The 23,761-nt window shown below is 38.6% G+C and overlaps 1 protein-coding gene across 7 annotated transcripts in view; it reads right to left on the bottom strand.

The window, feature by feature from the left end:
- Large1 (LARGE xylosyl- and glucuronyltransferase 1) overlaps positions 1 to 23,761 on the bottom strand; it is a 502,501-nt gene that overhangs the window by 178,579 nt on the left and 300,161 nt on the right. For all 7 annotated transcript variants that reach the window (XM_052166462.1, XM_052166464.1, XM_052166461.1 and 4 more), the window contains one exon: positions 11,449 to 11,620. In XM_052166462.1, the coding sequence (XP_052022422.1) occupies positions 11,449 to 11,620 (172 nt within the window). The remainder of the gene's footprint in view (positions 1 to 11,448; positions 11,621 to 23,761) is intronic.

Raw genomic sequence — 23,761 nt, 5'->3', positions numbered from 1 at the left:
AGGAAGGTAACTCTGGAGATAGAAAATCTAGAAAAGACACCAGGAGTCATAGATGCAAGTATCACCAACAGAATACAAAAGATAGAAGAGAGAACCTCAGGTGCAGAAGATACCATAGAAAATATTGATATAACAGTCATAGAAAATGCAAAATGCAAAAATCTCCTAACCCACAACATCCAGGAATTCCAAGACAGAATGAAAAGTCCAAACATAAGGATAAAAAAAAAGGTATGAAAGAGAGTGAAGATTCCCAACTTAAAGAGCCAGCCAGTAAATATCTTCAACAAAATTATAGAAGAAAACTTCTCTAACCTAAAGAGATGCACACGTACACATACAAGAAGCCCACAGAACTTCAACTACATTAGACCAGAAATGAAATTTACCCTGTCACGTAGTAGTAAAACACCACATGCACAAAACAAAACAAAAAAGAATATTAAAAAGAGTAAGGGAAAAAGGTCAAGTAACATATAAAGGCAGACCTATCAGAATTACACCAGACTTCTTACCAGACTATAAAAGCTAGAAGATCCTGGGCAGATGCCATACTTTACTTAAGAGAACAAAAATGCCAGCCCCAACTATTATACCCAGCAAAACTCTCAATTACCATAGATCTAGAAACCAAGATACTGTATGACAAACCAAATTTACACAATATCTTTCCACAAATTCTGCCCTACAAAAGATAATAGATGGAAAACTAAAACACGAGGAGGGAAACAACACTTTAAAAAAAGCAATACAGTAATTTTCTTTCAATAATCCTAAAAGAAGATAGCTAAACAAACACAGTTCCACCACTAACAACAAAAATAACAAGAAGCAACAATCACTATTGCTTAATATCTCTTAATATCAATGGACTCAATTCCCCAATTAAAAAACATGGAAAAACAGACTGGATAGGGAAACAGGATCCAGCATTTTGCTAAATGTGTTAATGACAGACACTAATTCAGACTAAAGGGCAGGAAAAAAGTTTTTTCCAAGCAAATGGTAACAAAAAACAATCCAGAGTAGCCATTTTAATATCGGATAAAATCAACAAAATAACAAAAACCTATCAAAAAACATAAGGAAGTATACTTCACACTCATCAAAGGAAAAATCTAACAAGAAGAACTGTCAATTCTGTACATCTATGCTCCAAATGCAAGGGCATAAAAGAAACTTTACTACAGCTCGAAGCATATATTGTACCTCACACTATAATAGTTGGAGACTTCAACACCCTATTCTATGGACAGATCATGGAAACAAACTAAACAGAGATACAGTGAAACTAACCGAAGTCATGGACTAAATGGATTTAACAAATATCTATAGAACATTTCATCATAAATCAAAAGAATATATCTTATTCTCAACACATCATGATAACTTCTCCAAAATCGACCATATAATCGGTCACAAATCAGACCTCAACAGATATAAGAAGACTGAAATAGTCCCATGCCTCCTATCACATCACTACAGAATAAGGCTGGTTTTCAAGAGCAACAAAAAGACCACATACAAATGGAAGCTGAACAATGCTCTACTCCATGAAAACTTGTTCAAGGAAGGAAGGAAGGCAGGAAGAAAGGAAGGAAGGAAGGAAGGAAGGAAGGAAGGAAGGAAGGAAGGAAGGAAGGAAGGAAGGAAGGAAGGAAAGAAGGAAGGAAGGCAGGAAAGAAGGAAGGAAGGAAGAGAAAAAAAAGAAAGAAAGAAAGAAAGAAAGAAAGAAAGAAAGAAAGAAAGAAAGAAAGAAAGAAAGAAAGAAAGAAAGAAAGAAAGAAAGAAAGAAAGGAAGGAAGAAAGAAAGAGGCTCCTGTGACTGTGTAGAGTGGCAGACAAGTATGCAGGGATCACCAGAGTAGAAGATCTCTTGCGACACACCCTACCAGGACTCCACTTGCACCCAGGAGCTAGGCAGTACCACAGCCAGACAGCTGGGCACCTACCCTGCCAGGGGTTATCTGCCCTGCAGGGAGGTGGTTAGAGGGAGTCCTGTGCTTAGAGGTGAGGCACTGCCATCTTTGCTCCTGTGACTGTATAGAGGGATAGACAGGTACACAGGGATCACCATAGTAGAAAATTGCTTGGGACATGCCCTGCCAGGACTCCATTTGCACCCAGGAGCTCAGCAGCACCACAGCAATCTGTGCCAGGGGAAAGCAGGCTACCCAGGGTTGCTGAGATAGGCTTGCAGGCACACAGGAGTGTCAAGCACCAGCCAGTGACAGCAGGACCAACTAACACCAGAAATAACCAGACGGCAAAAGGCAAATGTAAGAAAGTTGCTAACAGAAATAAAGGCAATATGGCACCATCCAAACCCAATTCTCCCACAAGTCCTGGATACACAACATATCAGAAAAGCAAGATTAGGATTTACAATCACAGCTCATGATTCTGATGGAGGGCTTCAGGGAGGGTTTCAAAAACATAAATAACTTCCATAAATACAGGAGAACAGAAGCAAACAGGGAGAAGCCCTTGAAGAACTAAGGGAAAACACAACAAAACAGGTGAAGGAATTGAACAAAGCCATCCAGGATCTAAATATGGAGGTAGAAACAATAATGAAATCACAAAGGGAAACAACTCAGGACATAGAAAACCTGGGAAAGAAGTCAGGAGTCAAGGATCCAAGCATCAACAACAGAATACAAGAGGTAGAAGAGAGAATCTCAGATGCATAATGTACCATAGAAAGCATTGATACAATAGTCAAAGAAAATGAAATGTGCAAAAAGCTCCTGACCCAAAACATCCAGGAAATCCAGGACAAAATGAGAAGACCAAACTTGAGGATTATAGGTATAGAAGAGGGTGAAGATTTCCAACTTAAAGGGCCAGTAAATGTCTTCAGCAAAATTATAGAAGAAAACTTCCCTAACCTAAAGAAAGAGATGCCCAAGAACATAAAAGAAGCCTATAGAACTCCAAATAGATTTAACGGGAAAAGAAACTCCTCCCGTCACAAAAAAAGAAGGGAAACTACACATTAGAAAAACCAAGAAATTAATCTTCTTTCAATAAATCCAAAAGAAGATAAATAACCACACAAACATCAAAAAGTACATCAAAAATAGTAGGAAGCAACAATCACTATTCCTTAATATCTCTTAATATCAATGGACTCAATTCCCCAATAAAATGACATAGACTAACAGACTGGATAAGCAAACAAAATCCAATATTTTGCTGCATACAGGAAACATATCTCAGTGTCAAAGACAAACACTACCTCAGAGTAACAGGCTAGAAAACAGTTTTCCAAGCAAATGGTCCCAGAAAACTAGCTGGAGTAGCCATTCTAATATCCAATAAAATAGACTTTCAACCAAAAGTCATCAAGAAATACAGAGAAGGACACTTTATACACATCAAAGGAAAAATCTACCAGAAAGAACTCTCAATTCTGAACATTTATGCTCCAAATACAAGGGCACCCTCATTCGTAAAGGAAACATTAATAAAGCTTAAAGCACATATCATACCACACATAATAATTGTGGGTGATTTCAACACCCCACTCTCCTCAATGGATAGATCAGGGAAACACAAACTAAACAGAGACACAGTGAAACTAACAGAAGTTTGGGACCAAATGGATTTAATAGCTATCTATAGAACATTTCATCATAAATCAAAAGAATATACTTTCTTCTCAGCACCTCATGGTACCTGCTCCAAAATTAATCATAAAATTGGTCACAAAATAGACCTCTACAGATATAAGAAGACTGAACTAATTCCATGCCTCCTATCAGATCACTATGGAGTAAAGATGGTCTTCAATAGTAACAAAACCAACAGAAAGTCCACAAATACATGGAAGCTGAACAATGCTCTACTCAATGATACCTTGGCCAATGAAGAATAAGGAAAGAAATCAAAGACTTTTTAGAATTTAATGAAAATAAAGAGACAACATACCCAAATTTATGGGACACAGTGAAAGCAGTACTAACAGGTAAACTCATAGGTCTGAGTGCCTCCAAAAAGAAACTGGAGAGAGCATACACTAGCAGCTTAACACATACCTTAAAGCTTTAGAACAGAAAGGAGCTAATACACCCAAGAGGAGAAGAAGGCAGGAAATCATCAAACTCAGGGCTGAAATCAACTAAGTTGAAACAAAAAGAACTATACAAAGAATCAACAAAACCAGGAGCTGGTTCTTTGAGAAAATCAAGAAGATAGATAAACCGTCAGCCAGACTAACCAAAGGGCACAGAGACAGTATCCAAATTAACAAAATCAGAAATGAAAAGGGAGAAATGACAACAGAAACTGAGGAAATTAAAAAAATTATCATATCCTACTACAAAAGCCTATACTCAACACAACTGGGAAATCTTGATGAAATGGACAATTTCTTAGACATATGCCAACTACCAAAGTTTAATCACAATCAGATAGACCATCTAAATGGTCCCATAACTCCTAAAGAAATAGAAGTGGTCACTGACAGTCTCCCAACCAAAAAAAGCACAGGACCAGATAGATTTAGTGCAGAATTCTATCAGACCTTCAAAGAAAACCTAACACCAATATTCTTCACACTATTTCACAAAATAGAAACAGAAGGAACACTACCCAATTCCTTCTATGAAGCCACAATTTCACTGATACCAAAACGACAGAAAGATTCAACAAAGAGAACTTTAGACCAAAATACTCAATAAAATTCTTGCTAACTGAATCCAAGAACACATCAAAACGATCATTCACCATGATCAAGTAGCCTTCATGCCAGGGATTCAGGGATGGTTCAATATAAAGAAATCCATCAATATAATCCACTACATAAACAAACTCAAAGAAAAAAAAACACATGGTCATTTCATTAGATGCTGAAAAAGCAGTTGATAAAATTCAGCATCCTTTCATGTTAAAGGTCTTAGAAAGAACAGGAATTCAAGGCCCATACCTAAACATGGTAAAAGCAATATTCAGCAAACCAGTAGCCAATATCAAACTAAATGGAGAGAAACTTGAAGCAATTCTACTAAAATCAGGGACTAGACAAGGCTGCCCCCTCTCTCCACATTTATTCAATGTAGTATTTGAAGTTCTAGCTAGAACCATTAGACAACAAAAGGGGGGCAAAGGGATGCAAATTGGAAAGGACGAAGTCAAATTATCACTATTTGCAGATGATATGATAGTATACTTAAGCGACCCAAAAAACTCCATCAGAGAACTCCTACAGCTGAAAAACAACTTCAGCAAAGTGGCTGGATATAAAATTAACTCAAGCAAATCAGTAGTAGCCTTCCTATACTCAAAGGATAAGCAGGCTGAGAAAGAAGTTAGGGAAATGACCCCCTTCAAAATAGCCACAAACAATTTAAGTATCTTGGTGTGACTCTAATCAAACAAGTGAAAGATCTGTATGACAGGAACTTCAAGTCTTTGAAGAAAAATATTGAAGAAGACCTCAGAAGATTAAAAAAAACTTCCATGCTCTCGGGTTGGCAGGATTAAGTAAAAATGACCACCTTGCCAAAAGCAATATACAGATTCAATATAATCCCCATCAAAATTCCAACTCAATTCTTCATAGAGTTTGAGAGAGCAATTTGAAATTTCATCTGGAAAAACAAAAAACAAAAACAAACAAACAAACAAACAAAAAACAGGATAGCAAAAACTTTTCTCAACAATAAAAGAACTTCTGGGGAAAACACCATCCCTTACAACAAGGTGTATTACAGAGCATTAGTGATAAAAATTGCACAGTATTCATACAGAGACAAGTGGGTAGAGCAATGGTACAGAATTGAAGACCCAGAAATGAACCCATAAACCTATGGTCACTTGATCTTTGACAAAGGAACTAAAACCATCCAGTGGAAAAAAAGATAGCATTTTCAATAAATAGTGCTGGTTCAATTGGAGGTCACCATGTAGGAGCCTTTCTTATTTCCTTGTACAAAGTTCAAGTCCAAATCGATCAAGGACCTTCTCATAAAACCAGGTTCATTGAAACTAACAGAAGATGAAGTGGGAAAGAGCCTCCAGCACATGGGCACAGGGGAAAAGTTCCTGAACAGAACACCAATGGCATATGCTCTAAGATCAAGAATTGACAAATGGGACCTCATAAAATTGCAAAGTTTCTATAAGGCAAAGGACACTGTCAATAGGACAAAATGTCAATGACTGAGAATCGCCTCAAGTAATGTTCAACATCCTAAGTCATCAGGGAAATGCAAATCAAAACAACCTTGAGATTCCACCTTACACCAGTCAGAATGGCTAAGATTAAAAATTCAGGTGACAGCAGATGTTGGTGAGGATGTGGAGAAAGAGGAACACTCCTCCATTGTTGTTGGGATTGCAAGCTGGTACAACCACTTTGGAAATCATTCTGGCCTTCCTCAAAAATTTGATAAAGTATTACCTGAGGACCCTGGGTATATACCCAAAAGATGCTCCAACATATAACAAGGACAAATGCTACACTATATACATAGCAGCCAGATTTATAATAGCCAGAAGCTGGAAAAAACCCAGATGTTCTTCAACAGAGGAATGGATACAGAAATTGTGGTACATTTATATAATGGAATACTACTCACCTATTAAAAACAATGACTTCATGAGATTCCTGGAAAATGGATGGAACTAGAAAATATCATCCTGAGTGAGGTAACTCAGTCACAAAAGAACACACATGGTATGCACTCACTGATAAGTGGATATGAGTCCCAAACCCTGGAATACCCAAGATATAATTCACAGAACACATGAAGATCAAGAAGAAGGAAGACCAAAGTGTGGATACATCAGTTCTTCTTATAAGGGAGAACAAAATACCCATACGGGGAGATAAGGAGACAAAGTGTGGAACAGTGACTGAAGGAAAAACCATCCAGAGTCTGCCCCTCCTGGGGATCCAACTCATGTACAGTTATTAAGCCCAGACACTATTGTGAATGCCAAGAAGTGCCTGCTGATAGCAGCCTGGTATAGTTTTCTCCTGAGAGGATCTGCCAGAGCCTGACATATATAGAGGTGGATGCTTGCAGCCAACCATTGGACTAAGCACAGGGTCCCAATGAGGGAGTTAGAAAAAGGCCTGACAGCTGAATGGATTTACAGCCCCATAGGAAGAATAACAATATCAACCAACCCGACACCCCAGAGCTCCCAGGAACTAAAGCACCAACCAAAGAGTACACATGAAGGGACCCATGGCTCTAGCCACATATATAACAGAGGATGGCCTTATGGTACATCAGTGGGAGGAGAGGCCCTTGGTCCTGGGAAGGCTTGATGCCTCAGTGTAGGGGAATGCCAGGAGGGTGAAGCAGGAGTTGGGGATGGGGGCAGGGGATAGGATAGGAGGTTTTTATTGGGGAAACCAGGAAAAGGGATACCATTTTAAGTGTAAATAAAGAAAATAGCTAATAAAAATGTCAAAAATAGGAGAAAGATACAGAAGAAATATAGAAAGAAAGAAAGAAAGAAAGAAAGAAAGAAAGAAAGAAAGAAACAAAGAAAGAAAGAAAGAAAGAAAAAGAAATTTCTCTACCATTGGATTTGGCCATAGTGTGAAAAACTTGAAAGACCAGGTAATGTTAGAGAAGACTGTCAGGCAGGTACCATTAGAATAGATCAACATCCATGTAATGTACTATTTCCCTCATTATGGCACTCAAGAACACATATCATGCTCATGACTTAACTTTAGGCAGTAACATATACTTTGAGATAAATGACGAAAGCTTGAACAACATCTAAAACGAGTGTCTGGGGATATGGCTCAGTGGATAAAAGGACCTGCTGTGTAAGCATGAGGATTTAAGTTTAAATCCTCAGACTCCACATAAAAAGGCAGGCACAAATGTACATACCAGTACTTCAGCATTCAAGGGCATAGAAACACATGCTGAGACCTTTCTGGCTAGATATCCTAATAGAATCATCAAAATTCATGTTTTTTTTAAAAAAATACAAACACGTGAAAACTAAACCATAAACAAACCCTTTCTCAAAGAAATAAAGTAGAAAATTATAGAAAACACCTGATGTCTTGCAGTGAACTACACATGCGCAAGCACAGGTGTGTATACCCACACATTCATGTGTGTATGTACCTCATACATGTATTAAAATAATAAAAAGAAACCAAATAGGAAGAACAATGTTACAAATCCATCCGCTCATCCATCCATCCATCCATACATCCATACATACAAACATGCATGCACACATATATGTTTAAAATTATGAGGATGACAGCAAAAGCCACTATATATTTCAAATATTCCATAATCAACAATCTTTACTATTGCTTTCCAGGTTTTCACAGCAATCAAAGCGTTATTTGACTAAAAGAAAAGATAAATGCTGAGTGCATTTATCCACATAAATATATCAACACTTGGGAACTGGAGTTGGATGGTCAAGTTTGGACAAAGAAGGTATGAGGGAGAGAATATAGAATGATATACTAAAATCAAAAGCATTATTAGAAGGGGAGTGGGGAAACACAATAAAATAAAAGTTTCCTAAAATACATGAAGCCAATTATCGAGGAAGACAGAGTCAGTCACCTCGTGTCATCAAATGAGGCTTTAGTTTCAAGAATGCATTACATCTAATTGAAATGTTAGTCAAAGGCATCCATGGGAACCCCCAAACAACCCAGGCTAGTGCCAAGGAATAGGTTGTTCTGTACAACTTATAAATAGATCCTAATGAATACTTATACAACTCGTTGAATGTGGAGAAGTTGAGCTAGTGACTACATAGAGCCTTCAACCCAACAAGCTAGTATCTTTGGTACAGGAAGGTACTCTGCATACTACCCAAGGAGAAATACAAATCCTTCAATCTATACTAGTGCCCTGCCTTCAAGTACTGCTAGAGTAATGGTGGCACAAATCCTGAGGGAATAACCAACCTAATTTATATTTGATTTGATTTAAGGCATACCCCACTAGGTAGAACCCATACCTGGGGCTGCCTGGTTGTCCAAGAGCCTGAGATTACAAAGATCAGGGACTGAGGGTAGAATCAAATACTACTGTTTGATAAAAGAACATAGTATTACATTCTGTTATATTAGATCAGGGGTTGACTTATCCACATCAGAGAAGATTCCTTCTGTAGCAGATGGGAACAAATACAAAGATCCACAGTGAGATGAAATGCAGAGAGTGAGAAATGTTGGAACACTCAGCCCTAAAGTGGAACTTTCTATCAAATTCCTCCTCTCAGAGCTCAGATAAAAAAAAAAAAACACACACACACACACAGCAGAAGAGGAGGGGGAGAAGGCGAGAGCCAGTGAAGATGGATGGAAGACACCAAGGAAACAATGGCCACGAAATAGATGAACTCTCGTATCAACTTACGGAGACTGAGGCAGCATGCACACAGCCCGTAGAAGGTCTATAACAGCTGGAGTCCTAGAGCTGAAAGGATACGTGGACCCTAGCCCTGTCCCTAACCCACAAGATATCCCCAGTGGATAACCACTTGCAAATGAAAATGTTGCTTTGTCCAAGGGAGATTCATTAGGGGTAACAAACTACTCTTAAGGGTAGGCTACAGCAACACTAGATCGCCAACAAAGAAACTCCATGGAAGTTCCTTTTCTTATACTGTTGTACCAAGATGTGGGGCAAGTGGACTGTGCCACCAGACAGAAGAACTGGTAAGGTAGAGCAAGCACAAATCTTGTGAAATCTCGGAATTGAGAATAGTAGGTATGAAGCCAGCTCGCTGACAAGTTCTTCTTGTTCTGGGACATATAACAATGACACTCCATTGAGAGGACCATGACAATCAGTCAGGTAGGGACAACACCTGAAGTCCTTCCCTATGCAATTAAAGTATCTCTAACATCTTAGACTGAACCGATGAAAAGCATTTACCCTGGGTCCCACCCTACTCTCAAAATGTTCATAAGGCCCCTATCAACATGGAATGAAGTTCATGAGTTATTTCACCAAGGATAGTCTGAAAGTGACTGTCTTATTGACCTTTAACCCTATGAGGAAGAGTTTTCTCTCCCAAAGCTTTCACTGTTGTACCTCGACCCAGTCAAACAAGCTGGGTGCCATTGCTTAACCACAGTCACTTCCTACTTGGTGGCTCATAGCTGCTTGCTGCTGCTGCCTGCTGCTCCTGCCTGCTGCTGCTGCCTGCTTGCCTAGCAACTCCAGTTGTGGGTCTCTCCTGCTTACTGTGGGCCACCACCACTGCTGTCACTGGCACTGGTGGTGCTAAGGTAGTGGGAAAACCCACTGCTACATGCCCTGCAAAGGATTCCCTTCAGAAAGCTGGAACACTTTGGCAGTTCTGGTCAGACTGGAGTTCCACAGAATCTTTCATTCAGGCTTGACCAGAGACAACTTGAGACCCCTATCATGGACTGCATTCTGCATCTTCTGAGTAGCAGTAGCATCCCTAGAAGCAAGGCAGACAGGCAGCCTTTTATTTATTTGTTTATGTTTTTATCATTTTATTTTTATTTTAAATTATTATCATAGCTTTAGATTTTATGTTTTTATGAAATTACTGAGTGTGCAAACAACTAGGTTTTTGCATCTATGACATTTTGGTGTGCGTGTGTATGTGTGTGTGCTGTTTTCTTTTGTTCTTTGCTTTCTATAAATTTGTATCGTCCTATTATAATGCATTAGTTTTTATCCTATTGTATTATTTTATTACCCTTTACAAGCCTGTTTTTTTAACAGAGACAGAAAGAGGGTAGATCCAGAGAGAAGGGCAGGTGGAAAAAAATTGGTAGATGTAGACGGGAGGAGAAACTGCAATCAGGGTATATTATGTTAGAAGAAAACCTACTTTTAATAACAGGAAAATAAATTTCAAAATATGCATACAAAAAGGTATGCCAACACCTTACATGTGCATAAAAATAAACATAACTGATTATTTATTGACTATGCAGTCACTTAAAATGGGTTTTCCTATGAACATGCATCCAATCTCTTCAATTAATAAAGAAATACAACTTTCAGTTTTACTTTAACTTTTCAGAAATTATAATAAAGTTTTGACTTACACTTGTGATTTTTATTAATAATCTTAAGCTCATGTCCTTTCTCAGAGGTAGCACTGGGTGGGGTATGGCTAATTGGTCTAATGCTTGCATGACACATATAAGGCTCTAAGTTATATCTCTAGGACCACATCAAAAATAAAAACACTGGCTGAGATGATGGCTCAGTGCTTGCCCTAAAAGCCTGGGCACCTGAGTTTCACCTCTGCCATTCAAAGTGTAAGGAGAGAAATGATTCTCAAAATCTGTATTTATCTTCACATGTACACTACAGCATATGCATCTGTGAAACGTCAACTCACATAGATATGCATAGACACTCACAAAGACAAACACATACATTCACACCCTGGCAATAAATAAAATACATTTTTAGAAGCCAGCATGGTTGGCTTGCTATATCCTACCTTTGAACTTATGGAACACTGCCCACAACTCTGCAATGTCTGTGGCAAAGGTAATGTCAGTGTCTAGGACAATGACTCTCTCCAGGTTGGCAGGTAGAGTCTTGGTCAGAACCAGCTTCATCAGGCCATAAATCCCAGAGTAATGTTTGTTGGGAATCCAGGATACTTCAGACTAGACAGGACAGAATAGAATAAAGAGAAACAGAGTGAGTTGTTAAAATCAGAAAAGGGAAAAAAGTAACCACATGGATTCTTTGCTTTAACATTATAAACCATGCTAAGACAGAATACAATTGAATAAAAATTTGTTAAATAAATAAATGAATTCTCAAATTATTCATTTAGCTCAAAAATATCAAGCTGTGCTAGGAATAAAAGTGCATTTAAATCAAGATAGGCCTGAAATATTGGTTGTAAAATAATTATTAACTACACTGAAATCTTAAAGACAGGCCTTATCACTTTTAACGAAGTATATAAGCCCACTGAAGAAAATAAGTATGTGGAAAAAAAAAAGGGGGGAAAAAAACCTTATCACCTCATTGTATTTCTTGACATCATTAAACTTATCTGCCACTAACGATACCTCAAGGTAATTTTCTCCATGTTAGTGTCATAATGGACGAAGATGGTACCAGTGCTTCCTCACTGAAATGAGGAGCTGGTTAGCGCCTGCAAAATGTTGGTCTTTGGTGAGTAAGGGAAGATAGACCAGTGTCAATTATCTTAGGGCTTCTGGGCTCACGTGACAGAAAGGGAACAAGCAGTGCTGTATAGGTGAGTGGCATTAGCTGCAAAGCACACATTTTCCTAGTACTTGTAGATAACGGTGCTGGGTCCAAAACTGTATACAGCTTTGATAAAATCCTCATCTGCACAGGTCATTTGTGAAGACCACTATGGAAGAAAAATCATGCAGCATTGTGTGGAGGGGTCTCCATGAGACCTATGGTCCACATTTACATTTCAACAATATACAACTTCTAATGGGGATGGAGTCAGAACCTTAGAAATCAAAACAGTATTTATCTCCTTTATCCTTATAACTCCATTTAGAACTGGTTATAAGAGGTGGGTATGGGTGACTTGCACATATAATCATAGAACCTGGGAGGCAGATGCATGAAGACTATTGACAGATAAAGGCCTTGCTGAGCAACCAAGTGGGAGCCCTATCTCATTGCCAATCTATTCACAACAGCTAAAAAATTTAGATAATTTAAAGATTCATCAACTAACAGATAGGTAATAAAGGTATGGTGTAGGGACAGGAGGCTTCCAGTTTCCATCTGCCCCAGAGCTGATTCTGTGCCACAGGGCTCCATTCCCAATTAGCAGCAGGAGAGAACTAGCCTTCCAGGAATGCATACAAGCCTGTTAGCCTGAGTAAAACCACCACAGATGCTCAGAGGGACCCTCCCTGAACCCTCAGGGCACAGGAACCAAGTAGACATCTGGGACAGGTGCTTTCCAGTTTCTGTCTGCAGCCCTGAGCTGATCCAGGGCTGCAGTGCTATATACACAAATACCACCAGGAGAGAGCTTGTCTCCCAGGAGAGCCTACACACTTGCAAGTACAGTGAAGACCACCACTTTTGTTCAAATTCATGGCCCAAGAGGGACCCTTCCAATGCCATCAGGACACAGGAACCAAGGAACAGCTGGAGACAGGATCTTTCTGGTTTCTGTTTGCACCCCAGAGTGGACCCTATACCATAGCTCTTCATACCTAAATTAGTCACAGAAGAACTGGTCTCCCAGGAGTACTGAAACAGAGACTTGCAGGAGATATAAGCCACAATCAGACAACAATACCAGCTAACAAAAAAGATGACCAATGGTGAAAGGAAAGGGTAAGAACATAAGCAACAGAAACCAAGGCTACATGGCATGAACCCAGTTCTCCCATCAAAGCGAGCCCTTGAAACACTAACACACCAGAAAAGCAAGACTTTTAAAATCATATCTCATGATGATGATAGAGGACTTTAAGAAGGACATAAATAGCTGCCTTAAAGAAATACAAGAGAACACAGGTAAACAGCTAGAAGCCCTTAAAGAAGAAACACAAAAATTAATCCTTCAATAATTACAGAAAATCACAACCAAACAGGTGAAGGAATTCAACAAAAACCACCCAGAATCTAAAAATGGAAATATAAACAGTAAGGAAATCACAAAGAGAAATGACTCTGAAGACAGAAAACCTAGAAAATACATCAGGAGTCATAGATGTAAGTATTACCAACAGAATACAAGACATAGAAGAAAGAATCTCAGGTGTAGTAGAAACCGCAGAAAACATTGACACAACAGTTAAAGGAAATGCAAAATGCAAAAACCTACTAACTCAACACATCCAGGATATCCAGGACAGAATGAGAAGACCAAACATAAGGATAATAGGCATAGAAGAGAGTTAAGATTTCCAGCTTAAAGAGCCAGTAAGTATTTTCAACATTATTGAAGAAAACTTCCCTAACCTAAAGAAAGAGATTTACATAAACATACAAGAAGCCTACAGAACTCCAACTACATTAGACAAGAAATGAAATACCTCCTGTCACATAACAGTCAAAACACCAAATGCACAGAACAAAGAAAGAACATTAAAAGCAATAAGGGAAAAAGGTCAAGTAACATATAAAGGCAGACCTATCAGAATTATACCAGACTTCTCTTCAGAGACTATAAAAGCTGGAGGACCCTGGACAGATCTTATACAGACCCTAAGACAACACAAATCCCAGCACAGACTACTATACCCAGCAAAACTCTCAATTACCATAAAAGGAGAAACCAAGATATACCATAACAAAACCAAATATACACACTATCTTTGAACAAATACATCCCTACAATAATAATAGATGGAAAATACCAACACAAGGAGGGAACTACAGCCTAGACAAAGTAAGACAGTAATCTTCTGTCAACAAACCCAAAAGAAGACAGCTATATTTCTAACAACAAAAAGAATAGGAAGCAACAATCACTATTCCTTAATATCTCTTAACATCAATGAATTCAATTCCGCAATAAAAAGACATACACTGGATAGGCAAACAGAACACAGCATTTTGATAAATACAGGAACCACACTTCAGTGTCAAAGACAGACACTATCTCATACTAAAGGGCTGGAAAAGAATTTTCCAAGCAAATGGTACCAAAAAAAAAAAAAAAAACCAAGCTGGGTTAGCCACTGTAATATAGGATAAAATCAACTTTCAACAAAAAGTCATAAGATGACTTTGATGGGCATACTCATCAAAGGAAAAATCTACCAAGAAGAACTGACAATTCTGTACATCTGTGCTCCAAATGCAAGGGCATAAAAGATACTTTACTTCAGCTCGAAGCACACATTGCACCTCACACTATAATAGTTGGAGACTTCAACACCCTATTCTAATCAATGTAAAGATCATGGAAACACAAACTAAACAGAGATACAGTGAAACTAACAGAAGTCATGGACCAAATAGATTTAACAAATATCTATAGAACATTTCATCATAAATCAAAAGAATATATCTTATTCTCAGCAACTCATGGTACCTTCTCCAAAATCGACCATATAATCAGTCACAAATCAGACCTCAACAGATATAAGAGGATTGAAATAGTCCCATGCCTTGTAACATATCACTAAGGATTAAGGCTGGTATTCAATAGCACCAAAGCCAACAGAAAGCCAACATACACACGGAAGCTGAACCACGCTCTACTCAATGATAATTTGGTCAAGAAAAAAAAAAGAAATAAATTAATTCAGTATCCAACGTCAAATTAAATGGAAAAAAATTAAAGCAATCCCACTAAAATCAGGTACTCGAAAAGTCTGCCCACTCTAGTTCTATCCATTCAGTATAGTACATGATGTTCCAGCCAGAGCAATTAGACAACCAAAGGAGGTCAAAGGGATACAAATTTGAAAGGAATTAGTCAAAATACCACTGTTTTCAGACGATATGATAGTATACTTAAATAACCCCAAAAATTCCACCAGAGAACGCCTACAGCTGATAAACAACTTCAGCAAAATGGCCAGAAATAAAGTTAACTCAAACAAATCAGTATCATTTCTATATTCAAAGGATAAACAGGCTGAGAAAGAAATTAGGGAAATAATAGTATTTACAACAGCCAGGAACAGTATAAAGTATCTTGGTGTGACTCTAACCAAGCAAGTGAAAAATCTGTATGACAAAAACTTCAAGTCTCTGAAGAAGGAAATCAAAGAAGACCTCAGAAGATGGAAAGATCTCCCATGCTCATAGATTGGCAGGATTAATATAGTAAAAATGCAATCTTGCTGGAAGCAATCATCAGATTCAATGTTATCACTATCAGAATTCCAACACAATTCTTCATAGAGTTCAGAAGAGCAATACTCAAATTCATTTGTAATAACAAAAAACCTGAAAGAGTGAAAACTATTCTAAACAATAAAAGAACTTCTGGGGGAATCAGCATCCTTGACCTTAAGCTATACTACAGAGCAATTGTGTTAAAAATTGCATGGTATTGGTACAGAGGCAGATAGTTAGATCAATGGATTAGAATTGAAGACCAAGAAATGAACCCATAAACCTATGATCACTTATCTTTGACAAAGGAGCTAAAACCATCCAGTGGGAAAAAAATAGCATTTTCAACAAATGGCGCTAGTTCAACTGGAGGTTAACATGTAGAAGAATTCAAATTGATCCATTCTTATCTTCCTGTACAAAGCTCAAGTCCAAGTGGATCAAGGACCTCTCTGCATAAAACTAGATACACTGAATCTAATAAAAAACAAAGTGGGGAAGTATTGAGGACATGGGCAAAGGGGAAATGTTACTGAATAGAACACCAGTAGCTTATGCTCTAAGATCAAGAATCTACAAATGAGGCCTCAAAAAGAAAATGTGAAGCTTCTGTAAGGCAAAGGACACTGTCAAAATGGCAAAAGGGGAACCGACAGACTGGGAAAAGATCTTTACCAATCCAGTATCCGATAGAGGATAATATCCCATATATGCAAAGAATTTGAGATATTTGACCCTAGAGAACCAAATAACCCTATTAAAAATGTGGGACAGTGCTAAACAGAGAATTCTCAACTGAGGAAACTCAATGGGCTGAAAAGAGCCTAAAGAATTTTTCATCATCCTTAGTCATCAGGGAAATGCAAATCAAAACAACCCTGAGATTCCACATCACAACCGTCATGCTAAGATAAATAAATTCAGGTGAAAGAAGATACTGGAGAGAACTTGGGGAAAAAGAAAAACTCCTCCATAGTAGGTGGGATTGCAAGCTGGTATAACCACTGTTGAAATCAGTCTGGTGGTTCCTCAGAAAATTGGACAAAGTATTACCTGAGGACCCAGCTATACCACTGCTGGGCATATACCCAAAAGATGCTCCAACAGATAACAAGGATACATGCTCTACTATGTTCATAGGACCCTTATTTACAATAGCCTTAAGCTGGATACAACCCAGATGTCCCCCAACAGGGAACTGGATACAGAAAATAAGGTACATTTACACAATGGAATATTACTCAGCTGTACAAAACAATGACTTCATGAAATTTGAAAGCAATTGCATGGAATTTGAAAATATCATCCTGAGTGAGGTAACTCAGTCACTAAAGAACAAACATGGTATGTACTCATTGATAAGTGAATATTAGCCCTAAAGCTCGGAATACCCAAGATTCAATTCATAGACCATATGGAGCCTAAGAAGAAGGAAGACCAAAATGTGAATGAGTTAGTCCTTTTTAGATGAATGAACAAAATACTCACAGGAGGAAATATGGAGACAAATTATGGAGCAGAGACTGGAAGAAAGGCCATCCAGAGACTGCCCCACCTGGGGATTCCTTCCATATATAGCCACCAAACCAGACTTTATTGTGGATACCAGGAAGTGTGCTTCCTAATGGAAGCCTGATATGGCAGTCTCCTGAGAGGCTCTGCCAGAGCCTGACAAATACAGACAGGGAAGCTCTCAGCCAACCACTGGCCTCAGCTTGGGGTGGTCACTGATGGAAAAGGGACTGAAGGAGCTGAGGGGGTTTGCAACGTCATGGAGGGAGCAACGGTGTCAACAGGCCAGACTCCCTGTAGCACTACCAACCAGAGAATACACATGGAGCTACACATGGCGCTGGCCACATATGTGAGAAAGGATGGCTTTGTTGGACATCAGTGGGAGCAGAGGCCCTGTGGCCTGAGGGTGTTCGATGCCCCAGTGTCCAGGCATGTCAGGATGGGAGGATGGATTAGGTGCTTGGATAGGGGAGCAGCCTCATAGAGGTAGGGGGAGGGGGGATAAAATAGGAGGGTTCTAAAAGAGAGACCTGGAGAGTGGAAAACATTTGAAATGCAAATAAAGAAAATATGCAATGAAAATAAATAAATAAATAAATAAATAAATAAATAAATAAATAAATAAATAAATAAATAAATATGTACGGTGCATATATACCATTGAATTGAATTTAGCTATAAAGAAAAAACAATTGAAGATAATTGTTTTACTCGATATATTTTGTATTTACATTTCAAATGATTTCTTCTTTCCTAGATCCCCCTCTCCCTGAAAGTCCCATAAGCCCTATTCTTTCACCCTGTTCCCCAATCAACCCTTTCCCGCTTCCCTGTCCTGGTATTCCCCTACACTGCTGCACTGAGCCTTTCCAGGACCAGGGGCCTCTCCTTCCTTCTTAGGCATCATTTGATATGCGAATTCTGTCATGGGTAATCCGAGCTTCTGGGCTAATATCCACTTATCAGTGAGTGTATACCATGTGTGTTCTTTTGTGATTGGGTTATAACACTCAGGGTGACATTCTCCAGTTCCACCCACTTGCCTAAGAATTTCATGAATTCATTGTTTTTTAATAACTGAGTAATATTCCATAGTGTAAATATACCACATTTTCTGTATCCATTCCTCTGATGAGGGACATCTGGGTTCTTTCCAGCCTCTGGCTATTATAAATAGGGCTACTATGTACATAGGGGAGCATGTGTCCATATTACATGATGGGGAATCCTCTGGGTGTATGCCCAGGAGTGGTTTAGCAGGGTCCTCTGGTAATTTCATGCCCAGTTTTCTGAGGATCAGCCAGACTGATTTTGAGAGTGTTTGTACCAGGTTGCAACCCCATCAGCAGTGGAGGAGTGTTCCTTTTACTCCACATCCTTGCCAGCACATGTTTTCTCCCGAGTTTTTGATCTTAGCCATTCTGACTGATGTGAGGTAAAATCTCAGGGTTGTTTTGATTTGCATTTCCCTGATGACTAAGGATGTTGAACATTTCTTTAGTTGCTTCTCAGCCATTGATATTCCTCAGGTGAAAACTCTTTGTTTAGCTCTGTACCCCATTTTTAGCAGGATATTTGGCTCTCTGGAGTCTACCTTCTTGAGTTCTTTGTATATCTTAGATATTAGCCTTCTGTCAAATGTAGGGTTGGTAAAGATCTTTTCCCAATTTGTTGGTTGCCGTTTTGTCCTTTTGACGGTGTCCTTTGCCTTACAGAAACTTTGTAATTTTATGGGGTCCCATTTGTCAATTCCTGATCTTAGAGCATAAGCTATTAGTGTTCTGCTTAGGAAATTTTCCCCTGTGCCCATGTGCTCAAGGCTCTTCCCCAGTTTCCTTTCTATTAGTAATTGAAGGTAAATTAATCGAATTAGGAAAACATATAGTAAGTAACCCAGCCCTGAAAAAGAAATGTCACATGTTCTTTGACATCTGAGACTCCTAGCTACAAGTCTTCAGAAGCAATTATGTGGACTGGAGCACCTGCAGAAATCAGGAAAGTAAAGAGAGATGAGGGTGTGGAAAATGAGTTAGAGTGGAACAGCAAGGGGCAATTGATTTTAAGGAGGGAACAGGAAAAATAGAAATGCATAAATTAGGTAAGTTAGTGTAGAAGGAGGAGAGCACCTGTATATGTGTGTGTGTGTGTGTGTGTGTGTGTGTGTGTGTAGTTTAAATGAAACAAAATTTTCTGAGCTGATAGTGCTTCCTCCAATAGACATAGAGTATCTAACAAAAAACCCCAATACCAAATATGAGGAGATCCCATCTGGGTTGTTGGAGAAACTCCCAAAACCTTATAGGCTATTTTTCTTGTTCTTGATTGCTCCCCAGTGATAGACAATAAGTATATATTGCTAAAGATACTATGTGCTTTACATACAGAACCTGGAGTATCTGAGAAAGATCTAACCTGAAAGCAATTCCCATATATATAAACTTAATTAAATCAAAAGATGCCATGGAAGCTTCCAAGGAAGGGAAGCAGCCAAGAGTGACGTCACCTTTGCAGGACAACACTCAGCAATCACAAAGACTGTAACAGCAGCATGAATCTTGGTGGTAAACAATAACTTGCTACTCAGACTTAAGGCTCACCCAACAAGAAGGAAATTGTGCCTGGTACTGGAAACCTAACTATCAGGTTAGTGAGGCCATGTTTTTTGGAGAGTTTCTAAAACCCCTACTCTACCAAATTAGCAAAATTCCTAATTGTATTCTAAATATTTATCCTTATAACCAGAGATAAGTGTAGCACTCACTTTTTTTTAAAAAGATGGAGATCATTACAAAAAAGCAGAACTTCTCGAACTACAGAGAAAGTAAATTTATGGTAGGCAGAACCAGCTGATACAACTACAACACGACTTCTGCACTTAAAACTCAGGATACACTGTGGAATGGTAGTGGAAAGATCATAAGAGCCAGAGGACCAGGAAGCCTACAGTGAGATTGCATCTATGAGAATGTCAGGGAAGCCACACCCATGAAGTCTCAACAACATGAATAGAATACCAACACAGAAGGAGGAAATGCTATGGGTACCCAACCTTAGACAGAGAACTATAGGCATCTACGTATTCTGAAAACAGTTGTAAAAAGCACCCATCCCAAGTGACTATCTAATACTAAGTCAGCCCTGAAATCATATATGTATAAGCAACATTATACAGATTAAGCAGGTTTGTATCTGTATGTATACATACATATAGTTGGTGTTATATAAATGCATAAATATGTGTATATACATGTATATATATATATATATACTTGAATATATGTACATATACTACCACATGTATTCTTATATGTGCACATAAATATATGTGTGTGTGTGTGTATATATATATATATATAACTAATAAATATATATGTGTGTATATATATATATGTATATATATATATATATATATGTATATATATATATAACTAATAAAAGAGGCTATAGAGTTGAGACAGACCAAGGAGCATATGTATATGAAAGGTGTTAGAGGAATGAAAGGAAAGAAATGTAATTATTTTGTAATTTGAAAAAAACAGGAATAGATTTTAAATCTAATGGTGAGACTATATTTCCATAAAATTTTCACTACTGTACCATAAAATTAAATGAAAAGCTGCAAGTGTCCATAAACACTTCAATGAAGGAAGGCAGACAAGTTGGGTTGGCCATAAACCATAAAACAATGCCAGCATAGAAATCCTGCATATGATATTAAGAGGATAAAGGATGCTCTAGGAGAGGGATGAGAAAACACTCCTTTTGAACTCAAGGACCTACTGCATCTCTCAATAATATTCTGTCTACAATTCTTTAATCTTTGTAGAGTATAGGGAAACATAAGTCTTGATATTTTTGGTTCTGAGGTTTGCCCTGTCTTCTGCTTGAAATAGGAGAGCTATGGCCATAAAAAAAAAGAAGACGGCCAAAACTCAACAACATGTGCCCATTTCACAAGAAGGTACCACCTTCTGCATTCATAACCTGCCATCTTTTACTTTGGCAGTAAGGGGGAGAGAAAGAAATCTAGCAACACAGGAATTCAAACCTGGAATCCCAAAACAGAAGGTATTTAGACTCTCTAAGCCTAGGCTCCTTTATCTGTAAAATGGGGACGGTACCAACTTCATGTCAAAATTACGGGAGATAGAGGGTGGATGATGCTGTTAGAGTCCTTGTCCTGCATACAGAAGACCCCGGGTTTAATTACTAACACTAAAATAAACAAGACACTCAAGTTAGTTTCTGATACACAAAGGATGCACAGCAATTATGAATTTCCATTCTCTTTCTGATTCAGTTCCCTCAGACCAAGTACTTAGAGGGCTATATATACTTCATGTTCGTGTACATGTATGTGTGTGTGTTGTGTCTGTGGGAAACAGTTCCCATGCATTCACCTTTGTGGAAACCAGAGGTCAACTTTAGGTATTATTCTTTAGGCACTATTTACCTTCTTTTATGAGGCAGGGATTATCACCTAACCTGGGTTTTTCCAATCAGGTGAGGTTGGTTTTTCATGGAAACTCGTGTATCTATGCCCGTTCCATGTCACTCAGAACCGAAATGTCAATGAAGCACCAAGATGTGTGGGTTTTCAGTTCTAGATTCTGAGCTACTAGCACAGGCCCTACTACTACAAGGCGAGCAACTCAGCAACTGAGAGAGCTTCCCAGTTTTATTTCTCTCCACAAATACTGTGCTAAGGTTCAGGAAGACAGGTACGTATAATATATGGTCTGTTGGCATCAGCTGCACTTGCATTCGAGATCCATTATCATCATTTAATTGCTATTTCTAGCTTTTCTAACCTTCTTTCATTGATAAAATACACTTGCTATAAAATTCACTTTATAGGTGGAAACAGACGTCACACTCAAACTTGGAACTTGAAAGAAAAGGTTACTATCACAAGTATTAATTCTTACAAAGTTTGTTTGCAGAATTAAAGGCAGCCATTGTTATTCAGTGAAGGGACAAGGAAGGGAAGAACGGTCCCACCTTGTAATATGCAGTGTCAGGCCAGCAGTAGCTATGATCCAGAAAAGATAGCCACATGGTGTTAGGATGCTTTGATCCAGCACCACTCCAGTTGAGGGGAACATTATGCCAGTGGCAAATCAGACTGGATCTGGAAACCCATGTCCTTCCCTCGCTTCTCTAGTCTTCCCAGTGCCTATCAGGCATCACTCAGAACAAACCAGTGGGCATACAAAGAGAGTTTATGGGCACAAGGAGAAGGGAAAAGGATGAGAAGGACCTGGATATATATGCCTACCAGTAAGAGCTTAGCTATAGTGTTAATAGTGGGCAGAAATTAAACACTGGTCAACAGAATACCTTATAGATCATAGAGGAAAATGCACAGTTGGGTCAGGTGAACGGAAGACAGTACATGGGAACAGTGATCATCCAATACCTCCAACCACACCCCATACAGGTTTGATTGTGAATGAAACTATTAGAATCTGTTGGGGGCAGAGGTGAGAAGATTACTCAGAGTAAAGTGTTTGCTGCAGCTAAACCTATACCAAGAATGTGCCAGAGGAAAGTTCCAGTTTTTTCTTCTCCAATCTACCTCTTATTTCCCTGGAAATTAGCTTTCCAGAAACTATCACATTAAGATCAGAAATCTCAGTAAGCAATTCCCTCTAATGTGTTTTATAAAATTCTTCCGCATGAAAACCCTGGCCTTTGGAACTCAGCTCCATTTCTTCCTCATGCTGCATAGCTGTGATATTTAATCAGACCTTTGATTAACTTATCCATCTATTTTGATAACTATCAAAGCAGGACAGCTTGGTGAAGACTGAGAGCCACAGTGTTGGGTTAAACATCTAATTAGATTGCCCTGACTCCCAGTTTTATTTTTAACAAGATGTGTCACTCAGATGCATCACAAAACTGTGAGACTGCAGGAATAAATTAATCTCCACATGCGCCAGACCTGAATGCCGCCTCATGTGCCCAACTTAATTCATAATCAAGTAAACACGAGTGTTCAATTGAAGGTAAAGAAGGCATGTGAATGAGTTTGTATTTAGAAAGAAAACCATAGGAAATGCTAGAAAATGAAGGAATCTTTAGAAAGAAGAGGGTGGGGTAGTTGTAGCAGATACATTTATTATTATTATTATTAATCAATAGGCTCATCTTTCCCAGGACACACATGGCTTCTACTGTTTTCTCCATCCTTCTTGTCTTTATACTTCTTCATTGAATGCCACTGTCATCTTCACTGAATGCACCTCCTCTCTGCCTCAGGTTGGACTGGAGCTCAGAAGTGAGCTATCTTACTCCCCAAAATACCCTACACTAACACACTCTGTTTAATTCTCCATCTCTGTCTTTTGCATGTCTCTGAAACCACTTGAAGTTGAGAAAATGTCCTTTATCACTGTGGTAATATACTCATGGTCTATGTTCAAGAATAGCTTCGTAAAAGGGCAGAACCTTAGTTTTGACTATGTCTGGGCTGAAACTTT

The sequence above is a fragment of the Apodemus sylvaticus genome, chromosome 21 (assembly GCF_947179515.1).
Source record: "Apodemus sylvaticus chromosome 21, mApoSyl1.1, whole genome shotgun sequence".
NCBI lineage: Eukaryota > Metazoa > Chordata > Mammalia > Rodentia > Muridae > Apodemus > Apodemus sylvaticus.
This window is presented reverse-complemented; position numbering and strand designations above follow the sequence as displayed.